Source organism: Chiloscyllium punctatum, chromosome 11 (assembly GCF_047496795.1).
Source record: "Chiloscyllium punctatum isolate Juve2018m chromosome 11, sChiPun1.3, whole genome shotgun sequence".
In the NCBI taxonomy this organism is placed as follows: domain Eukaryota; kingdom Metazoa; phylum Chordata; class Chondrichthyes; order Orectolobiformes; family Hemiscylliidae; genus Chiloscyllium; species Chiloscyllium punctatum.
This window is the reverse complement of record NC_092749.1, coordinates 1,090,375-1,108,833: the sequence shown is the minus strand read 5'-3', so window position 1 is coordinate 1,108,833 and position 18,459 is coordinate 1,090,375. Positions and strand designations below refer to the sequence as shown.

Genomic DNA, 18,459 nt, shown 5'->3' with positions numbered 1-18,459 from the left:
ACCGCTGACGCCAAACGCCAACTCGAGGACACCTCTTCCTACTGCCCCCTCGACCATGACCCCACCCCCCATCACCAAACCATCATCTCCCAGACCATACAGAACCTTATCACCTCAGGAGATCTCCCACCCACAGCTTCCAACCTCATAGTCCGGGAACCCCGCACTGCCCGGTTCTACCTCCTTCCCAAGATCCACAAGCCTGACCACCCTGGCCGACCCATTGTCTCAGCATGCTCCTGCCCCACTGAACTCATCTCTACCTACCTCGACACTGTCCTATCCCCCCTAGTCCAGGAACTCCCCACATACGTTCGAGACACCACCCACGCCCTCCACCTCCTCCAAGACTTCCGTTTCCCCGGCCCCCAATGCCTCACCTTCACCATGGCTATCCAATCCCTCTACACCTCCATCCGCCATGACCAGGGCCTCCAAGCCCTCCGTTTTTTCCTCTCCAGACGTCCCAACAGTACCCTTTCACCGACACTCTCATTCGTTTGGCTGAACTGGTCCTCACCCTTAACAATTTCTCCTTTGAATCCTCCCACTTCCTCCAGACCAAAGGCGTAGCCATGGGCACACGTATGGGCCCCAGCTCTGCCTGTCTCTTTGTTGGCTACGTAGAGCAGTTGATCTTCCGTAATTAACACCGGCACCACTCCCCACCTCTTCCTCCGCTACATTGATGACTGCATTGGCGCCACCTCGTGCTCCCGCGAGGAGGTTGAGCAATTCATCAACTTCACCAACACATTCCACCCTGACCTTAAATTTACCTGGACTATCTCTAACACCTCGCACCTCTTCCTGGACCTCTCCATCTCCATTAGTGACGACCGACTTGACACTGACATTTTTTACAAACCCACCGACTCCCATAGCTACCTGGATTACTCCTCTTCCCACCCTATCTCTTGCAAAAATGCCATCCCGTATTCCCAATTTCTCCGCCTCCGCCGTATCTGCTCCCAGGAGGACCAGTTCCACCATAGAACACACCAGATGGCCTCCTTCTTTAGAGACCGCAATTTCCCTTCCCACGTGGTTAAAGATGCCCTCCAACGCATCTCATCCACATCCCGCACCTCCGCCCTCAGACCCCACCCCTCCAACCGTAACAAGGACAGAACGCCCCTGGTGCTTACCTTCCACCCTACAAACCTTCGCATAAACCAAATCATCCACCGACATTTCCGCCACCTCCAAAAAGACCACACCACCAGGGATATATTTTCCTCCCCACCCCTTTCCACCTTCCGCAAAGACCGTTCCCTCCATTACTACCTGGTCAGGTCCACACCCCCCTACGACCCACCCTCCCATCCTGGCACTTTCCCCTGCCACCGCAGGAACTGTAAAACCTGTGCCCACACCTCCTCCCTCACCTCTATCCAAGGCCCTAAAGGAGCCTTCCACATCCATCAAAGTTTCACCTGCACATCCACTAATATCATTTATTGTATCCGTTGCTCCCGATGCGGTCTCCTCTACATTGGGGAGACTGGGCGCCGCCTAGCAGAGCGCTTTAGGGAACATCTCCGGGACAACCGCACCAATCAACCAAACCGCCCCATGGCCCAACATTTCAACTCCCCCTCCCACTCTGCCGAGGACATGGAGGTCCTGGGCCTCCTTCACCGCCGCTCCCTCACCACCAGACGCCTGGAGGAAGAACGCCTCATCTTCCGCCTCGGAACACTTCAACCCCAGGGCATCAATGTCGACTTCAACAGCTTCCTCATTTCCCCTTCCCCAACTCATCCTAGTTCTAAACTTCCAGCTCAGCACTGTCTCCTTGACTTGTCCGACCTGCCTATCTCCTTTTCCACTTATCCACTCCACCCTCTCCTCCTTGACCTATCACCTTCCTCTCCTCCCCCACTCACCCATTGTACTCTATGGTACTTTTTCTCCACCCCCACCCTCCTCTAGCTTATCTCTCCATGCTTCAGGCTCACTGCCTTTATTCCTGATGAAGGGCTTTTGCCCGAAAAGTCAATTTCGCTGCTTGTTGGATGCTGCCTGAACTGCTGTGCTCTTCCAGCACCACTAATCTAGTATTAAACCACTATCAGTTGTGTCTCTCTAATGAGAGAACAGCCTTCTGGCATGATGGCAACTTTTTTCACTTACTTCACTTAATGTAGAGAAATTGGAGAAATTTAGGATGACTTTAGAACTTTATTGTCATCTGGTCATGTCTCATATCCCTCAAGGCAGACGAAGAAACAAGAAAAAACTCATTAAAAGATCACATTTCAGTTTAACACCTCCATAACCACATCTTTACCAGATAATTAGATCACCTATATAACACAACGCAGCACAGGAACAGGCCCTTCGGCCACCCAAGCCTGCACCAATTCCTAATCCTTATTTAGACTCGACACTTATTGCCCATATGTGGTTTCTATCCCTCTGTTCACCTCCTGTTCATGTGTCTAATAAGATACACCTTCAACATTGCTAACATGCTTGCTTCTACCACCTCCACTGGCAGTGTGTACCAGGCACCCACACTCTCTAAGTGAAAAACTTTCCCTCTCTCACCTTGAACCTGTGCCGTCTTGTAGTTGACGTTTCCATCCTGGTGGGAAAAACATCTGACTATCCACCCTATCCAAGCTTCTGAGTCTTATCTATCAAGTTGACGTTCAGCCTCTGTTTTCCCAGTGAAAACAATCGACGTTTATCCTTGTACCTAAAACCCTCTAGTCTGAGTAATATCCCAGAAAACCTTCTTTACACTCTCTCCAAAGCATCCATGTCCATTTGCTGGTGTGGCGACCAGAACTGCACACAATATTCCAAATATGGCCTAACTGAAGTTTTATACAGCTCTAACATAACTTGCCAACGTTTATATTCAATGCCCTGGCAGATGAGGTCACATACTGTGTGCCTTCTTCGCCACCTTTTCCACCTGTGTTCCAACTTCCAGGAATTTGTGGAACTGTACATCCAGATCCCTTTGTATGTCAATGTTTCTAAGGGTTCTGCCATGTATTGTATAATTTGCACCCGAATCTGATCTTCAAAAATGCATTAACTCACATTTGTCTGGATTAAACTCCATCTGCCATTTTTCTGCCCAACTCTGTCATCTATCTAGATCCTGCAGTATCCTTTGACAAATCTTCTTGCTACCTGCAACTCTGCCAATTTTGGTATTGTCTACAAACTTACTAATCAAACCACCTAGATTTCCCTTCAAAGGTCCCAACACTGTTCCCTGGGAACCCTAGTTACTGATCTATTTCGAAAAGCACTCTTCCACTGCTCCTCTCACTTCAAAGACGAAGCCAGTTCAATATCTATCTATCCAGCACACTGTGGATCCCATGGCATTCTATCTTTTGTATTAGACTGCCATGAGGTTCCTTATTGAATGCCTTACTAAAGTTCATGTAGACAACATCCACTGTCCTTCCCTCATCAATCATTCTTACCACCTCCTCAAAAATCAAGTTAGTGAAATCCTGTCTGTCAATATCTCCTCCAATAGCTTCCCCACCACTGACTCCAGCCTTACTGGCCTGTAATTACCGGAATTATTTCTGTTTCCCTTCTTGGACAAAGAAACAACACTGGCCGCTGTTCAGTCCCTTAAAACCTTGCCTGAGGCTAAAGAGGATGCAAAGATACCTGTTAACAGCCCCAGCTATTTCCTCCCTTGCCTCCCACACTATCATGGAATAGATCCCATCTGGATCTGGGGACATGTCTACCTTAATGCATTTCAAGAGACCCAACACTTCCTCCTTCACTATGTTGACCTGCCCAAGAGTATTCATACACGTTTCCTTAACCTCAGCATCCCTCATGTCCCTCTCTTTGGGTGAATATTGATGTAAAGCACTCAATAAGGTCTCATCTACTTCCTCTGGCTCTACACATAACCTCCCTCTTTTTATCCTTGATGAGCCAACTCTCCCTAGCTACCCTCCTGCTCCTAATATGTGTGTAAAATGCTTCGGGATTCTCGTAAACCCGTTTTGTAATATTGTGCAGATACATCTCTTCTTTGGATCTAACCAGGGTGCATTATTTTAACTGCAACACCCAAAAGACTTAAATTTGACCATCTCTGGAAACAATAACCTGAATTAATAATAAGGATGTCTTGAATTAACAATGACACATTCTGTTAGTGCATGACATTTACTTTCACTTGCAAGTTGAAAAATGGCAAACCTTCCAGTGGACTAGCCCCAATGTTCCTGCAATCCCAGGGCTATTTTTATCTACATAAGGAGCTGTCATTTTTTGTTATGTCTCTATGTCCACATTCTTACCCTGAAAGGCAATGCAAGCAGAGTCATACTCTACAATGATCCAGACAACAGTGTCACCAGCTGCAGGACAGACAGAGCAAAGGTGGTGGCACAGTGAGATACAGTCAAGAGGGACATTTTCTGAGAGTCCACAACATTGACTCTGGAATCCATGAAGTCTCACAGTAGCATGTCAAACATGATAATCAGCAGGAAGTTTCCTTACCCATGTACCGTCCCCTTAACGGATCAATCAGTACAATTACATGCTGAACAACACTTGGAGGAAGCACTTAGGTGGCAAGGGCAGAATAGATTCTGGGCAGGGGGCTTCAACATCTACCACCTGATCGAGCTGGTCGGGCGCTAAAGGACATGACTGCTGGACTGGGTCTGCAGCAGATAGTGAAGTAACCAACAAGGGGGGGGAAGAGACATATTCATCCTTCTCTACCTGCCTGACACAGATGTATGCGTCACCACACAGTCCTTGTGGAGTTGAAATCACACAAATTGAGGATGCCTTTCACTCGAGTCACAGCACAGAAAAAGGCCCATCGTAGCCGTGACAGTCTAAAACACCTCCCTAACTATTGTAAACCCATTTTCTAGCACATGGTCCATAGACGTGCGTGCTTTGGCACCACAAGTGCACATCTAAATACTTTGTATATGTTGGGGGTGGGCATTCTGCAGAGAGCTCCAGATTCCCACCTGGAATCTGGGTGAACATTTTCCTCCCATTCCCTCTGCTGTGGCCTTAAACCTCTGCTGTGGTCATGCCTCATCAAGGGGATAACGATAAGTGTAAGTGTAAAAAAATTGCTGTTTCAGAGTCCCTACCTATTTCTCCTAATGTCAAATTGTGAATAATCCAGTTGAATAATTGCTTCAAATACTATCAGATACAACACAACATTTAACTCATCAACTGTACAAAAAGAATTGGACACAAAATGCGCTCTCTCCTTGCTAAAAGACGTCCCCACAATCCAGAGTATGCCAGGTTCCACAAAAGATTAGGCTGATTGCAGAAGGTATCTTTTTATTTATGCAGAAAAAACAACAACAATAAACAAAATAACAACAAACAAAATCCCTGAAGAGATCCTGCCATCCAGCCAAGGGTCGCTCATGCTCTGGGACCTAGTGAACCGTTTGACGATATATCAGCTCTCAATGCACTGCAGGTTGGCAGACAGGACACCACCATGTAGGCCGCTGAAGACAACAAGGTGCTCCCAGGTCTGCCCTCTCCACAGCATGACCCTGAGGGCACTGCTCTCTCTGATAGATGTGGTACTTTAAGCCTTTGCCTTTCACCTTCTTGTCCAGCCATTCGTGGCTGAACTGGATCACGTTGTCCAGCAGCTTCTGTAGTTGCTCAACATTGAGCAGGCAGCCCAGAGACATGGGGTGAATCGCAGACAGATACAGCACCTCATTCTTGATGATATTCCCTAAAAACAGAGTGGGTACAGTGAGAGATCAACAATTAAAAAAACTGAACTGAACTGAAAATGAACAAATGCGGTAGGGGACAGAGTATGTGGGGGAGGGTGGGCATGTTCAGCCTGAACTTACTTAATTATTAAGGGAACACCAAGGGTTACAGGGAAGAGGCACTACAGAAATTCATCAAAGTTCCTCAGACAGCAACTTCTAAATCCATGACCACTTCAGTCTAGAAGGAAAAGGGCAGCAGATACATGGAAACACCACTCTCTGCAAGTTCCCCTCCAAGCCGCTCCCCATCCTGACTTGGAGATAGTTTGTCGTTCCTTCACTGTCAATGGTTCAGAATCCTGGGATTCCGTCCCTCATTATGGTTATTATGGGTAAACCTACAGCAGATTCATGAAGGCAGCTCACCACATTCTCAAGGGAAATTAGAGATGGGCAAAAAATACTGGTACCTCAAGAAAAGTTAGACTCCTCATAACCAAAAAGCTCTGGGTCCACAGGCTGTTAGGAGAGATACTCATTGCTTTTCATCTGCTCCAATGTCATTAGCCCAGAAAAAAATAACACATTCTTTCCACACGTAGGGCACAGTCTTCCTCATTACAATCACTACGCCAGACCCTCACCACCCTCTGGTGATAAAAATGCTTTCCCAAATCCCATCGAAACCACTTGCCTTTCACTTTAAAATTATGCTCCCTGGTCGTTGACCCTTTAACTAAAGGGAGAAAGTGCAGATGGCAGATGCTGGAGATCAGTATCGAGAGTGTAGCACTGGAAAAGCACAGCAGATCAGGGAACATCTGAGGAGCAGGAGAATCGACATTTTGGGCATAAGCTCTTCATCAGGAATGTTGATCCATTGACGTTGCTGTTCCTTGGATGCTGCCTGACCTGCTGTGCTTTCCCAGTGCTACACTTTTCACCTTTAACGCAGGGGAACAGCTGCTTTCTATTCACTACATTCCATACCCCTCATAATCAGGTCCCCTCTCAACCTCCTCTGATCTAAAGAAAACCCGAGTTATCCAGCCTCTCTTCATCGCTGAAATGTTCCATCCCAGGGACCATCCTGGTGAAGTTCCTCTGCACCCCCTCCAGTACAATCCCATCCTTCCTGTAGAGTGGGGACCAGAACTGCACACAGTCCTCCATCTGGGGCCTGACCAATGTCCTGTACAGCCCCAACATCACCTCCCTGCTCTTATAGTCTATGTCTTGACTAGAAAAGGTAACCTTCTTAACTACTCTGCTAACCTGTTGAACCACCCTCAGGGATGTGTGGATAAGCATTACCCTGTTTCCTCTGAGTATCCTAGTGCCCTGATATGAATTGCAATCTCCTTTGTGACTTCTTCTGAAGTGCCCGACCCTCTCATTTCTCAGGGTTAAATTCCATCTGTGACTGAACTTCCCATTGGGACCTCTCAGAACATGAGTTCTGTAACGGAGGCAGTTAATCTAGTCCAATTAGAGAGCCCTGGCTGACAGGAAAAAAAAGGATGAGTGCCAGAGATTTTCATACTCGGGTGCTGAGTCTAACATGGTTGTGCCAGATTCAAGGTATTTCCACATTTCAATAAAGGGTGACTTAGTGATAGGATACTGACCTCTGGGGAGTTTATATTATCTTTAACCCAAGACCTTTATCCTCAATGTTGATTGCCCAGTCAATCTTTGTGTTATCCACAAACTTAACATTCCCCTCTAACGTTCTCATCTACATCATTTGTGAATATCACAAACAATAAAGGGCCCAGCTGTGATACACCACTGTACACCAGCCTTCAGTCACATAAATAGTCCACTTTTACCCTCTATCTCCTGCTACTAGGCCAATTTAGGATTTGTGAAGTTAGCGTGGGTCCCATGAGTTCTTAACCTTCTCTAGGAGTCTCCTATAGGTCCTTGACAAAGGCTGGCCTTATAGTCTGCTCCCCACAATCTCTGGCTTCTCCCCATTTTGAAATAATGCTGATCTTTCTTTGCATATCAAGTCCCAGCTATCCATTTGCCTTAATGTATCCCCATTGCAGCTTCCTCCTCTCACCATATTTAATGGTGCCGCATCAACTCATGCAGTCAAAAAACCTAGAGATGGAGCTTCCTGGTCCTTCACCTGTGTCGCTGCCATGGAGTGTAAAGTTGAGGCTCCAATACAGAGCTATGGGGAACACCAATTATCAAATCAGCTCTCAACCCGAGATGTTGTCTCCAGCCCCAGAAAATCTGATTCTACAGCAGTGCATGCTTCAAGGAGGCAGCTCACCCCCACCTTTTCAAGGGATGGGCTATCAATGCTGGAGTAGAGTGGTGCTGGAAAAGCACAGCAGGTCAAGCAGCATCTGAGGAGCAGGAAAATCAATGTTTCAGGCAAAAGCCCTTCATCAGGAATAGAGGCAGAGTGGAGAGATAAATGAGAGGAGGGTGGGGGTGGGGAGGAAGTAGCATAGAATACAATAGGTGTATGGGGGTGGGGATGGAGGTGATAAGTCAGAGGGGAGGGTGGACCGTGTTAGAAACAAACTTAACAAAAATTAGCCAAGACCACCAAAACTGGAAACAAGACAATTTATTTTATGATCTTGCAAGAAAGGGCGTCAAATGCTAAAGCAAATGAGCAATGAGCATTGAAACAAGTCTACAGTTATACCTTTGAAGGTCACCTCTCCCTTCTCCTACATTACCCAATTACCCTAGTTCTCTGTCTATCTTGTGATCTGACTGCCCCTTATCTTGATTAGATTCTACTTCTATCTCCTTGGGCTGTTAGCTGCAACTGTTTTGTAACTATATTAACACTTGCTGTGCTAGTGTTTTCTATTGTTCTGCTTTTCTGTCTGCACAAACTTGTTTGTTCCAGAAGTTTGCTAATCTGGTCTGTGAAAACAACACCCTTCCCCATTTCTCACAAGCGGATCGGTGGGAAGGGAGATAGGCAGGTAGGACAGTGCTGAGCTGGAAGGTTGGAACTGGGGAAAGGTGGGGGGAGGGGAAATGAGGAAACTGTTGAAGTCCACATTGATGCCCTGGGGTTGAAGAGTCCCGAGGCGGAAGATGAGGCGTTCTTCCTCCAGGCGTCGGGTGGTGAGGGAGCGACGGTGAAGGAGGCCCAGGACCTCCATGTCCTCGGCAGAGTGGGAGATGGAGTTGAAATATTGGGCCACGGAGCGGTGTGGTTGATTGGTGCGGGTGTCCCGGAGATGTTCCCTAAAGCGCTCTGCGAGTAGGCATCCAGTCTCCCCAATGTAGAGGAGACCGCATCGGGAGCAACGGATACAATAAATGATATTAGTGGATGTGCAGGTAAAACTTTGATAGATGTGGAAGTCTCCTTTGGGGCCTTGGATAGAGGTGAGGGAGGAGGTGTGGGCGCAGGTTTTGCAATTCCTGCGGTGACAGGGGAAAGTGCCAGGATGGGAGGGTGGGTTGTAGGGGGGGCGTGGACCTGACCAGGTGGTCACGGAGGGAACGGTCTTTGTGGAAGGCGAAAAGGGGTGGGGAGGGAAATATATCCCTGGTATCAATGCTGGCCAGCCAGTGATGCGCAAGTCCCACAAATGAATCAACAAAACATTGGACAAAGTGCTGAGTCACCATTATCTCTCAGAATAAATTCCAATCACGTGCTGAAACCTTATGTGAAGCTGGCCAATGTGGAGTTAGCTCATTTCTCTCTCATTTCCTACTTAGATGATGTGTGCTATAACCAGGTCTTGGAGACAACTTGTAAAAGGCAGGGTTCAGAATGATTGGTGCACAGTAAGGTGGGGGGAGGGGAGGACTTTCATCGCTGGGACCAGAGTGTCTGAGACAAGAACTGGGTTACCATTGGCTGTCAGGCAAAGACACAAGAATGTGGGAACAGTCAACTCCTGACCCAGGCAAAACAATAAATATCAAACATGCCCCGCTTCTCCCTTCACAAACCACCTCTCCACCAGCCATTTATTACGAGGTCTGGAATGTGTTACTGACCAAGGCCAGAGAACAGCTGCTGGTTGAGCAGGGTGTAGCAGACAGGCTGAGCTTGTTGTAGAGCCTGTAGTGCCAGATTTCTGTTGAACTTTGGGTGTAGGATATCGCAGGAATGTCCAGAAGGAGGGCTGTTACAGAGACAAATCCGGCAATTATAGAACACAAGAAACTGCTGTCCTGGGAAATACAGCACCAATCTGGAGAGAGAGAGAGAGAGAGAGAGATTTTTACATCTCCTCACAGAACTCCACTTAGAATATCAATCTCCTCATGCAAACCATTCTGTTTTCTGCTCTGTGCCTTCCCCAAACCTGACAGTATTCTATGATCTGTTGCCCCTGTGGGTGCTCAGAGAGAGAACAGATTCTCCCTATCAGTGTGTACACAGTCAGCATGTCTTTTCCCTATGAGAGAGGGTCATTCACATTAAAATACAATACACTCTGATCCTGATCCACAGCCCCGAACTCCCACTCTCTTTCCCCGTATCCCTCTGGGGTGAAGAGACTTAAGTTCATCAGCAGGCCTAAGACTAGTATTTATTTAAGAAGAGCCAAAGGTTGTAAACTTGTAGACTGAGAAAGTTTTAAATAAATATCAGCCAAAGGATGATTAAAATATGGTTAAGAGGGAGAAACATAATGACAGAAAACTGGGTAGAAATATCTAGAAACAGCTTTTAAGAATTGCTAAAAATACATAAAAAGCAGGAGAGTATCATAGAATCCCTACAGTGTGGAAACAGGCCCTTCAGCCTAACCAGTCCACACTGACCTTCCGCAGAGTAACCCAACCAGAGCCATTCCCCTACACTATGATCCTGTATTTACCGCTGACTAATACACCTAACCTTCACAACCCTGCACACTATGGTCAATTTAGCATGGCCAGTTCACCTCACCCACACATCTTTGGACTGTGGGAGGAAATTGGAGCACCCAGAGGAAACCCACACAGACACGGGGAGAACGTGCAAACTCCACACAGACAGTGACCCGAGGCTGAAATCGAACCTGGGTCCCTGGCGCTGTGAGGCAGCAGTGCTAACCACTGGGCCACTGTGCCTCCCCACCAAGCAGCTAAAGGACATAGATTCACTTCACAGACAAAGGCAGAAGAAATGATCATCACAAATTAAAAATAACAGAGGCCATGAACAAATGCACTGGTCTGCTTTCTCAGTAAAAGACACACAAACATTCCAGAAGTAAATATTCCTTATCTATGGGTACTCCCCTTCTGTCTGGAACCTCTAACAACTATCCAGTCATATCGCACTGTGCCCCCTCTCCGGGTTAAGGACCAAGCCCCAAGAACCATTCTCCCTTTTATGCTGGGCTTTCCTGCATCCTCCTCATCTCTCCCATAAAGTTAGAGACTTCCTAGTGTTCGTTGTATCCTTCCCTTCACCTCAAGTTGGGCCTTCTGCTCTCTGCTGCCCCCTCACAAAGGCTGGAACCAGTTACCCTCCACAACCTCCTGCTCCCCAGGCAATGGATGTCACAACTCCACCATCTTTAAACCCAGGATAGGCAGCCTGGATGATAACCCATTTTCCTCTTTGCCCATACCTTGGTGATGGATCCTTCCAGTCTCCCTTCTTATTGGCACGTTTTGCCCGTGAAAACTCATTGGCTCTGACACTTCCGAACATCCCAAAGTGAAATCGCAGCCATAGCCTTTTGTGCTGAGGAGTCAACTGGCCTTGCCCCAAGGACAGAGCACAGCTTTCCCTAGCCTCCTCCTGCTCTTCTCTCAAGCGGCCATCTTCCATCACTTGTTGCTTGCTGGGAGAGCCCAGTGCTGGCCTCCAGGCTGGATCCACAATCTTCTGGCCATGCGCTCTCACTAGTTTCAGACAATCAGATCCCAGTCCATGACCAGCAGACGTGAAACCCAGGAAGAGGTTTTTGCCATGCACCTGGACAAGGAGAAAGCGTTGATCTAATCAGAGACAGCATTGTGAGGGAGCATGGAGAGTCGAGTACATCAGACAGACAGAGGTTTCAACACAGAGTTAGACAGAGTGACCACAAATCCAGCAAAATCAGAGACATTCCAAACAACAAGAGAGCAAGCACCAGGTAGAGCAAACAACAGATGAAGGGAGAGAGGAACAAAGAAGAAGAGAGATCCAGGTTATACTCTCTGGGGTTACCATGGACCAGAAACTTAACTGGACAAGCCATATAAATGTGGCTACAAGACCTGGTCAGAGGCTAGAATATTGCAGCAAGTAACTCACCTCCTGACTCCCCCAAGTCTGTCCACCATCTACAAGACACAAGTCAGGCGTGTGATGGAATTTTTGCCACTTGCCTGGATGGGTGCAGCTCCAACAACACTCAAGAAACTCAACACTATACAGGACAGAGTAGCCCTCTTGATTGGCATCACACACACAAACATTCATACAGTCAAAGAGCTGTACAGCACAGAAACAGACCTGTTGGTCCAACTCATCCATGCCAACCAGCTAATCTAACCTAATGTAGTCCCATTTGCCAGCACTTGGCCCATATCCCAATAAAGCCTTTCTATTCATATACTTGTCCAGATGCCTTTTATTTACTGTAATTGTACCAGCCTCTACCACTTCCTCTGGCAGTTCATTCCTTACACACACCACACCCTGCATGAAAAAGTTTCCACTTAGGTCTCTTTTAAATATTTCTCCTCTCAACCTAAACCTATGCCCTCTAGGCCTGGACCCCCCCACCCCAGGGAAAAGACCTGTCAAATGCCTTACTGAAGTCCATATTGATCACTGCTCTGCCCTCATCAATCCTCTTTGTTACTTCTTCAAAAAAAAACTCATCAAGTTTGAGAGACATGATTTCCCACACACAAAGTCACGTTGACTATCCCTAATCAGTCCTTGCCTTTCCAAATATATGTAAATCCTGTCCCTCAGGATTCCCTCCAACAACTTGTCCACCACCAATGTCAGGCTCACTGGTCTATAGTTCCCTGGCTTGTCCTTACCAACCTCCTTAAACAGTGGCACCACGTTTGCCAACCTCCAGTCTTCCGACACCTCACCTGTGACTATCGATGATACAAATATCTCAGTAAGAGGCCCAGCAATCACTTCTCTAGCTTCCCATAGAGTTGTAGGGTACACCTGATCAGGTCCTGAGGATCTATCCACTTTTATGTGTTTCAAGACATCCAGCACTACCTCCTCTGTAATATGGACATTTTGCCAGATGTCACCATCTATTTCCTTACAGTCTATATCTTCCATATCCTTTTCCACAGTAAATACTGATGGAAAATACTAATTTAGTATCTCCCCCCATTTTTTGCTGCTCCACACAAAGGCTGCCTTGCTGATCTTTGAGGGGCCCTATTCTCTCCCTAGTTACCCTTTTGTCCTTAATGTATTTGTAAAAACCCTTTGGATTCTCCTTAATTCTATTTGCCAAAGCTATCTCATGTCCCCTTTTTGCCCTCCTGATTTCCCTCTTAAATATACTCCCATTGCATTTATACTCTAAGGATTCACTCGATCTATCCTGTCTGTACCTGACATATGCTTCCTTCTTTTTCTTAACCAAACCCTCAATTTCTTTAGTCATCCAGCATTCCCTATACCTACCAGCCTTCCCTTTCACCCTGACAGGAATATACTTTCCCTGGATTCTCATTATCTCATTTCTGAAGGCTTCCCATTTTCCAGCCGTCCCTTTATCTGCGAACATCTGCCCCCAATCAGCTTTCGAAAGTTCTTGTCTAATACCGTCAACATTGGCCTTTCTCCAGTTTAGAACTTCAACTTTTAGATCTGGTCTATCCTTTTTCATCATTATTTTAAATCTAATAGAATTATGGTCGCTGGCCCCAAAGTGCTCCCCCACTGACACCTCAGTCACCTATCCTGCCTTATTCCCCAAGAGTAGGTTAAGTTTTGCATCTTCTCTAATAGATACATCCACATACTGAATCAGAAAATTTTCTTGCACACACTTAAGAAATTCCTCTCCATCTAAACCTTCAACAACATGGCAGTCCCAGTCTATGTTTGGAAAGTTAAAATCACCTACCATAACCATCTTATTATTCTTACAGATAGCAAGATCTCCTTACAAATTTGTTTCTCAATTTCCCTCTGACTATTAGGGGGACTATAGCAGAATCCCTATAAGATGATCATCCTTTTCTTATTTTTCAATTCCACCCAAATGACTTCCCTGGATGTATTCCCTAGGAATATCTTCTCCAAGTCCAGCCACAATACTATCCTTTATTAAAAACACCACTCCACCTCCTCTCTTGCTCCCCTTTCTATCAGATTAGAATAGATTCCCTACAGTGTGAAAACAGGCCCTTCAGCCGAACAAGTCTAAACAGATCCTCTGAAGTGTAACCCACCCAGACCCATTCCCCTGCATTTACCCCTGACTAATGCATCTAACACTATGGGCAATTTAGTATGGCCAATTCACCTGACCTGCACATCTTTCGAATGTGGGAGGAAACCCACACAAGACACAGGGAGAATATGAAAACTCCACACAGACATTCGCTTAAGGCTGGAATCGAACGCAGGACCCTGGTGCGGTGAGGCAGCAGTGCTAACCACTGAGCCACTTTGCTATCCCATTTGTATCCTGGATCATTAAGCTGCCAGTCCTGTCCATCCCTGAGCCATGTTTCTATAATTGCTATGATATCCCAGTCCCATGTTCCTAACCATGCCCTGAGTTCATCTGCCTTCTCTGTTAGGTCCCTTGCATTGATATAAATGCAGTTTAATTTTTCAGTCCTACCTTGTTCTCTGCTTTGTCTCTGCCTGCTCTGTTTGTCTCGCTCCCTTTCGCAACTGTACCAGTCTCAGATTGACCTCTTTCCTCACTATTTCCCTGGGCGCCCCCCCACACCCCAGCCCCTCACTTTACTAGCTTAAATCCTCCTGAGTAGCTCTAGCAAATCTCCCTGCCAGTATACTAGTCTCCTTCCAATGCAGGTACAATCCATCCTTCTTGTACAGGTCACTTCTACCCCAGATAGAGATTAGATCTAATAGAGACGTACAAAATAATACATGGCTTTGAAAAGGTGGATGCTAGAAAATTGTTTCTGTTAGGCGAGGAGACTAGGACCCGTGGACACAGCCTTAGAATTAGAGGGGGTCATTTCAGAACGGAAATGCGGAGACATTTCTTCAGCCAGAGAGTGGTGGGCCTGTGGAATTCATTGCCACGGAGTGCAGTGGAAGCCGGGACGCTAAATGTCTTCAAGGCCGAGATTGATAGGTTCTTGTTGTCTAGAGGAATTAAGGGCTACGGGGAGAACGCTGGCAAGTGGAGCTGAAATGCGCATCAGCCATGATTGAATGGCGGAGTGGACTCGATGGGCCGAATGGCCTTACTTCCACTCCTATGTCTTATGGTCTTATGGTCTTAAAATTGTGAATCCTTCTCCCATACACCAGCTCCTCAGCCATGCATTCATCTGCTCTCTCCTCCTATTCCTGCCCTCACTAGCTCGTAGCACTGGGACTGACCCAGATATTACGACCTCCTTTTTAAATTATTGTCTAACTTTCTATATTCTCCCTTCAGAATCTTATCCTTTTCCCTTCCTATGTCATTGGTTCCAATATATACAATGACCTCCTGGTGGTCTCTCTTCCCTTTCAGAACATTCTGCATCCTCTGTGAGACATCCCTGATCCTGACCCCAGGGAGGCAGTACACCATTCTGATTTTTCGCTGTTGGCTGCGGAAATGTCTGTGCCTTTGACTCCAGAGTCCCCTCTTGCAATCGATCTCTTGGAACCCAACGCACCCCTCACTACACTAGAGCCTGTCTCCATACCAGATATTTGGCTGCTCATGCTATATTCCCCTGAGAGTCCATCATCCCCTACATTTTCCAAAATAGCATACTCATTTGAGACGGGGATAGACACAAGAGGCTTCTGCACAACCTGCCTCCCTCTCTTACCTAACTGTATCTGCGATTTTTCTCTCTTCCTATAACTGCCATTCATCACACCCCCTTCCTCTTGTAAATTCTTCATTGCCTCTAACTGATGCTCCAACCGATCCACGCGATTTAATAGTATTCAGAATCAAAGACACTTCCTCTCTTTTAAAAGTACCACTGTTTTGACATTTTTTCCCCCCAAAGTTCCAAAACAATGCATATAAAACAGTAATTGCTGCTCGTGGAATTTGATGAAATCACCTCCAGCACCTAAACACCCTCAATTAAAAAGGAGCAGCTCTTACAGCACAATTTTTCCAGTCCTCCACCTTAGATTACCCAGAATCCTTTTCACACCAATGACACTCAGTAGGAGCAGTGTTCATCATCTACAAGGTGCACTGCAGCAATTCAGTGAGGCTCCTTCAGTAGCAACTTCCAAATCCACAACTACTTAAATCTAGAAGGACAAGGGTAGCAAGTAAATGGATCACTAACACTTAACACTTACAAGTCCCCCTCCAAGCCACTTACCATCCTGACTTGGAAACATGTTCACTTTCACTGGGTCAAAATCATGAAACTCTCACTAGCAGCACTTTGGGCTGGGGGGGGGGGGGGGCAGCTACATCATTGCAGCAGTTCAAGAAGAGCAGCTCACCAACACCTTCTCAAGTGCATCTAGGGCCAGGCAATAAATTCTACCCAGCCAGCAAGACTCACAATACCTGACCAAATAATTTAAAAGATTAAAACAGAGGTGAGCTCAAAGTTCAAAAATAAATAAATCATACTCACTTCACTGTGCTGCAGTTTCAGACTCACAAATTGTTGCAGACACACTTGTTTGGTGCTACCTGAGGTTCTCTGCACAACTTTACCAACAAACGGGGATGTAACAGAGTGAAACACTCTCACTGAGGGGCCCTCTGGCATCTCCCTGATACTGGCAGCTATCACTCCTGTGTACTGTCTGTAACCTGGAACAAGGTCTGAACTACAGTGACTCTATCCCACACTTGTCTTCAAAGAGAAAACCTGCAAACAATTGACCAGGCACCAGAATCCAATACATTGACTTGGTTCAGGGGGCGGGACAAAGGAGGGCCAATGGGAACTGCCATAAAACTGCAACACCATCAGAGAGTCACTTCTGAAGGTGTGTGGTCTCCTGGTTCTCTTGTGGCTCCTCCTCCCAGAGGGTGTGGTCTCAACATGTGCCCCCCCTAGGGGTGTGGTCACCACGTGGCCCATCCTCCAAGGGGGTGTGGTCACCAGGTGGCTCTGCCTCTAAGGGGGTGGTGTCCTATGGCCCCCTCCTCCCAGATCCTTGTTTTGATAACAACCATCACAGCAAGTCAGGCAGCATTAGTGGAGAGAAAGCATCATTTCAAGTCTGGATGACTCTTCATCAGAGTATTTTCCTTGTAGTTCCTTCTTCCTGAGAGTCCGGTGGAGTACTTGGAACAGCACACACTAAAAAAATGCTTCATCGAGGGAAGATCATGCCTGACAAATCTGTTAGAATTCTTTGAGGAGGTAAGTAATGTGCAAGTTAGACAAAGAGAAGCCAGTGAAAGTGATCTAATTGGATTTCTAGTAGGTCTTTGACAGGAGGCTGCTCGATAAATCAGAGCCCATGATGTTAAGGGCAAGGTATTGGGATAGATAATTGGCTGACTGACAGAAACCAGAGAGTGGGGATAAAGGGGTCTTTTTCATGATGGCAACCAGTAACTGATGGAGTTCCACAAGGGTCAGTGTTGGGACCACAGCTGTTCATGTTATGTGTTAACAACCTGATGAAGGAACTGAGGGCATTGTTGCTCAATTTGTAGATTACACAAAGATAGATGGAGGGACAGGTAGTGTTGAGGGAGTGAGGAGGCAGAAGGACTTGGACAGGAGAGTTGGCAAAGAAGTGGCAGATTGAATATAGTGTGGTAATATGCGAGGTTTTACATTTTGGCAAAAAGCATTGAGGTGTAGACTATTTTAGAAATGAGGAAAGACTCTGGAAATCTGAAGCAACAAGCGACTTGGAAGACCTTGTTCAGGATTCTCTTGAGGTTAACATGCAGGTTCAGTTGACAGGAAGGCAAATGCAAAGTTTTCATTCAAGAGGGCTGGAATACAAGAGCAGATTTGCACTGCTGAGGCTGCATTAGACTCTGGTCAGATTACATTTGGAATATTGTGAGCAGATTTGAGCCCCGTATCTGAGGAAAGATGAGCATGCATTAGAGGGAATTAGTGGTGCTGGAAGAGCACAGCAGTTCAGGCAGCATCCAACGAGCAGCGAAATCAACGTTTCGGGCAAAAGCCCTTCATCAGGAATAAAGGCAGTGAGCCTGAAGCATGGAGAGATAAGCTAGAGGAGGGTGGGGGTGGGGAGAGAGTAGCATAGAGTACAATGGGTGAGTGGGGGAGGAGATGAAGGTGATAGGTCAAGGAGGAAAGGGTGGAGTGGATAGGTGGAAAAGAAGATAGGCAGGTCGGACAAGTCAAGGAGACAGTAACTGAGCTGGAAGTTTGAAACTAGGATGAAGTGGGGGAAGGGGAAATGAGGAAGCTGTTGAAGTCCACATTGATGCCCTGGGGTTGAAGTGTTCCGAGGCGGAAGATGAGGCGTTCTTCCTCCAGGCGTCTGGTGGTGAGGGAGCGGCGGTGAAGGAGGCCCAGGACCTCCATGTCCTCGGCAGAGTGGGAGGGGGAGTTGAAATGTTGGGCCACGGGGCGGTTTGGTTGATTGGTGCGGGTGTCCCGGAGATGTTCCCTAAAGCGCTCTGCTAGGAAGCGCCCAGTC

At 46.8% G+C, this 18,459-nt stretch overlaps 1 protein-coding gene across 1 annotated transcript; it reads right to left on the bottom strand.

Annotated features, from left to right (window-relative positions):
• Nucleotides 1-5,305: 5,305 nt before the first annotated feature.
• On the bottom strand, nt 5,306-16,812 carry LOC140482559 (endonuclease 8-like 2). Its single transcript, XM_072580087.1, has 4 exons — nt 16,452-16,812; nt 11,291-11,640; nt 9,720-9,916; nt 5,306-5,737 (listed from the first exon to the last, which is right to left on the bottom strand). Exons 1-4 carry the CDS (start codon nt 16,587-16,589, stop codon nt 5,454-5,456), a joined length of 969 nt encoding a protein of 322 aa, XP_072436188.1. The 5' UTR covers nt 16,590-16,812; the 3' UTR covers nt 5,306-5,453.
• Between the last annotated feature and the right edge of the window lie 1,647 nt (nt 16,813-18,459).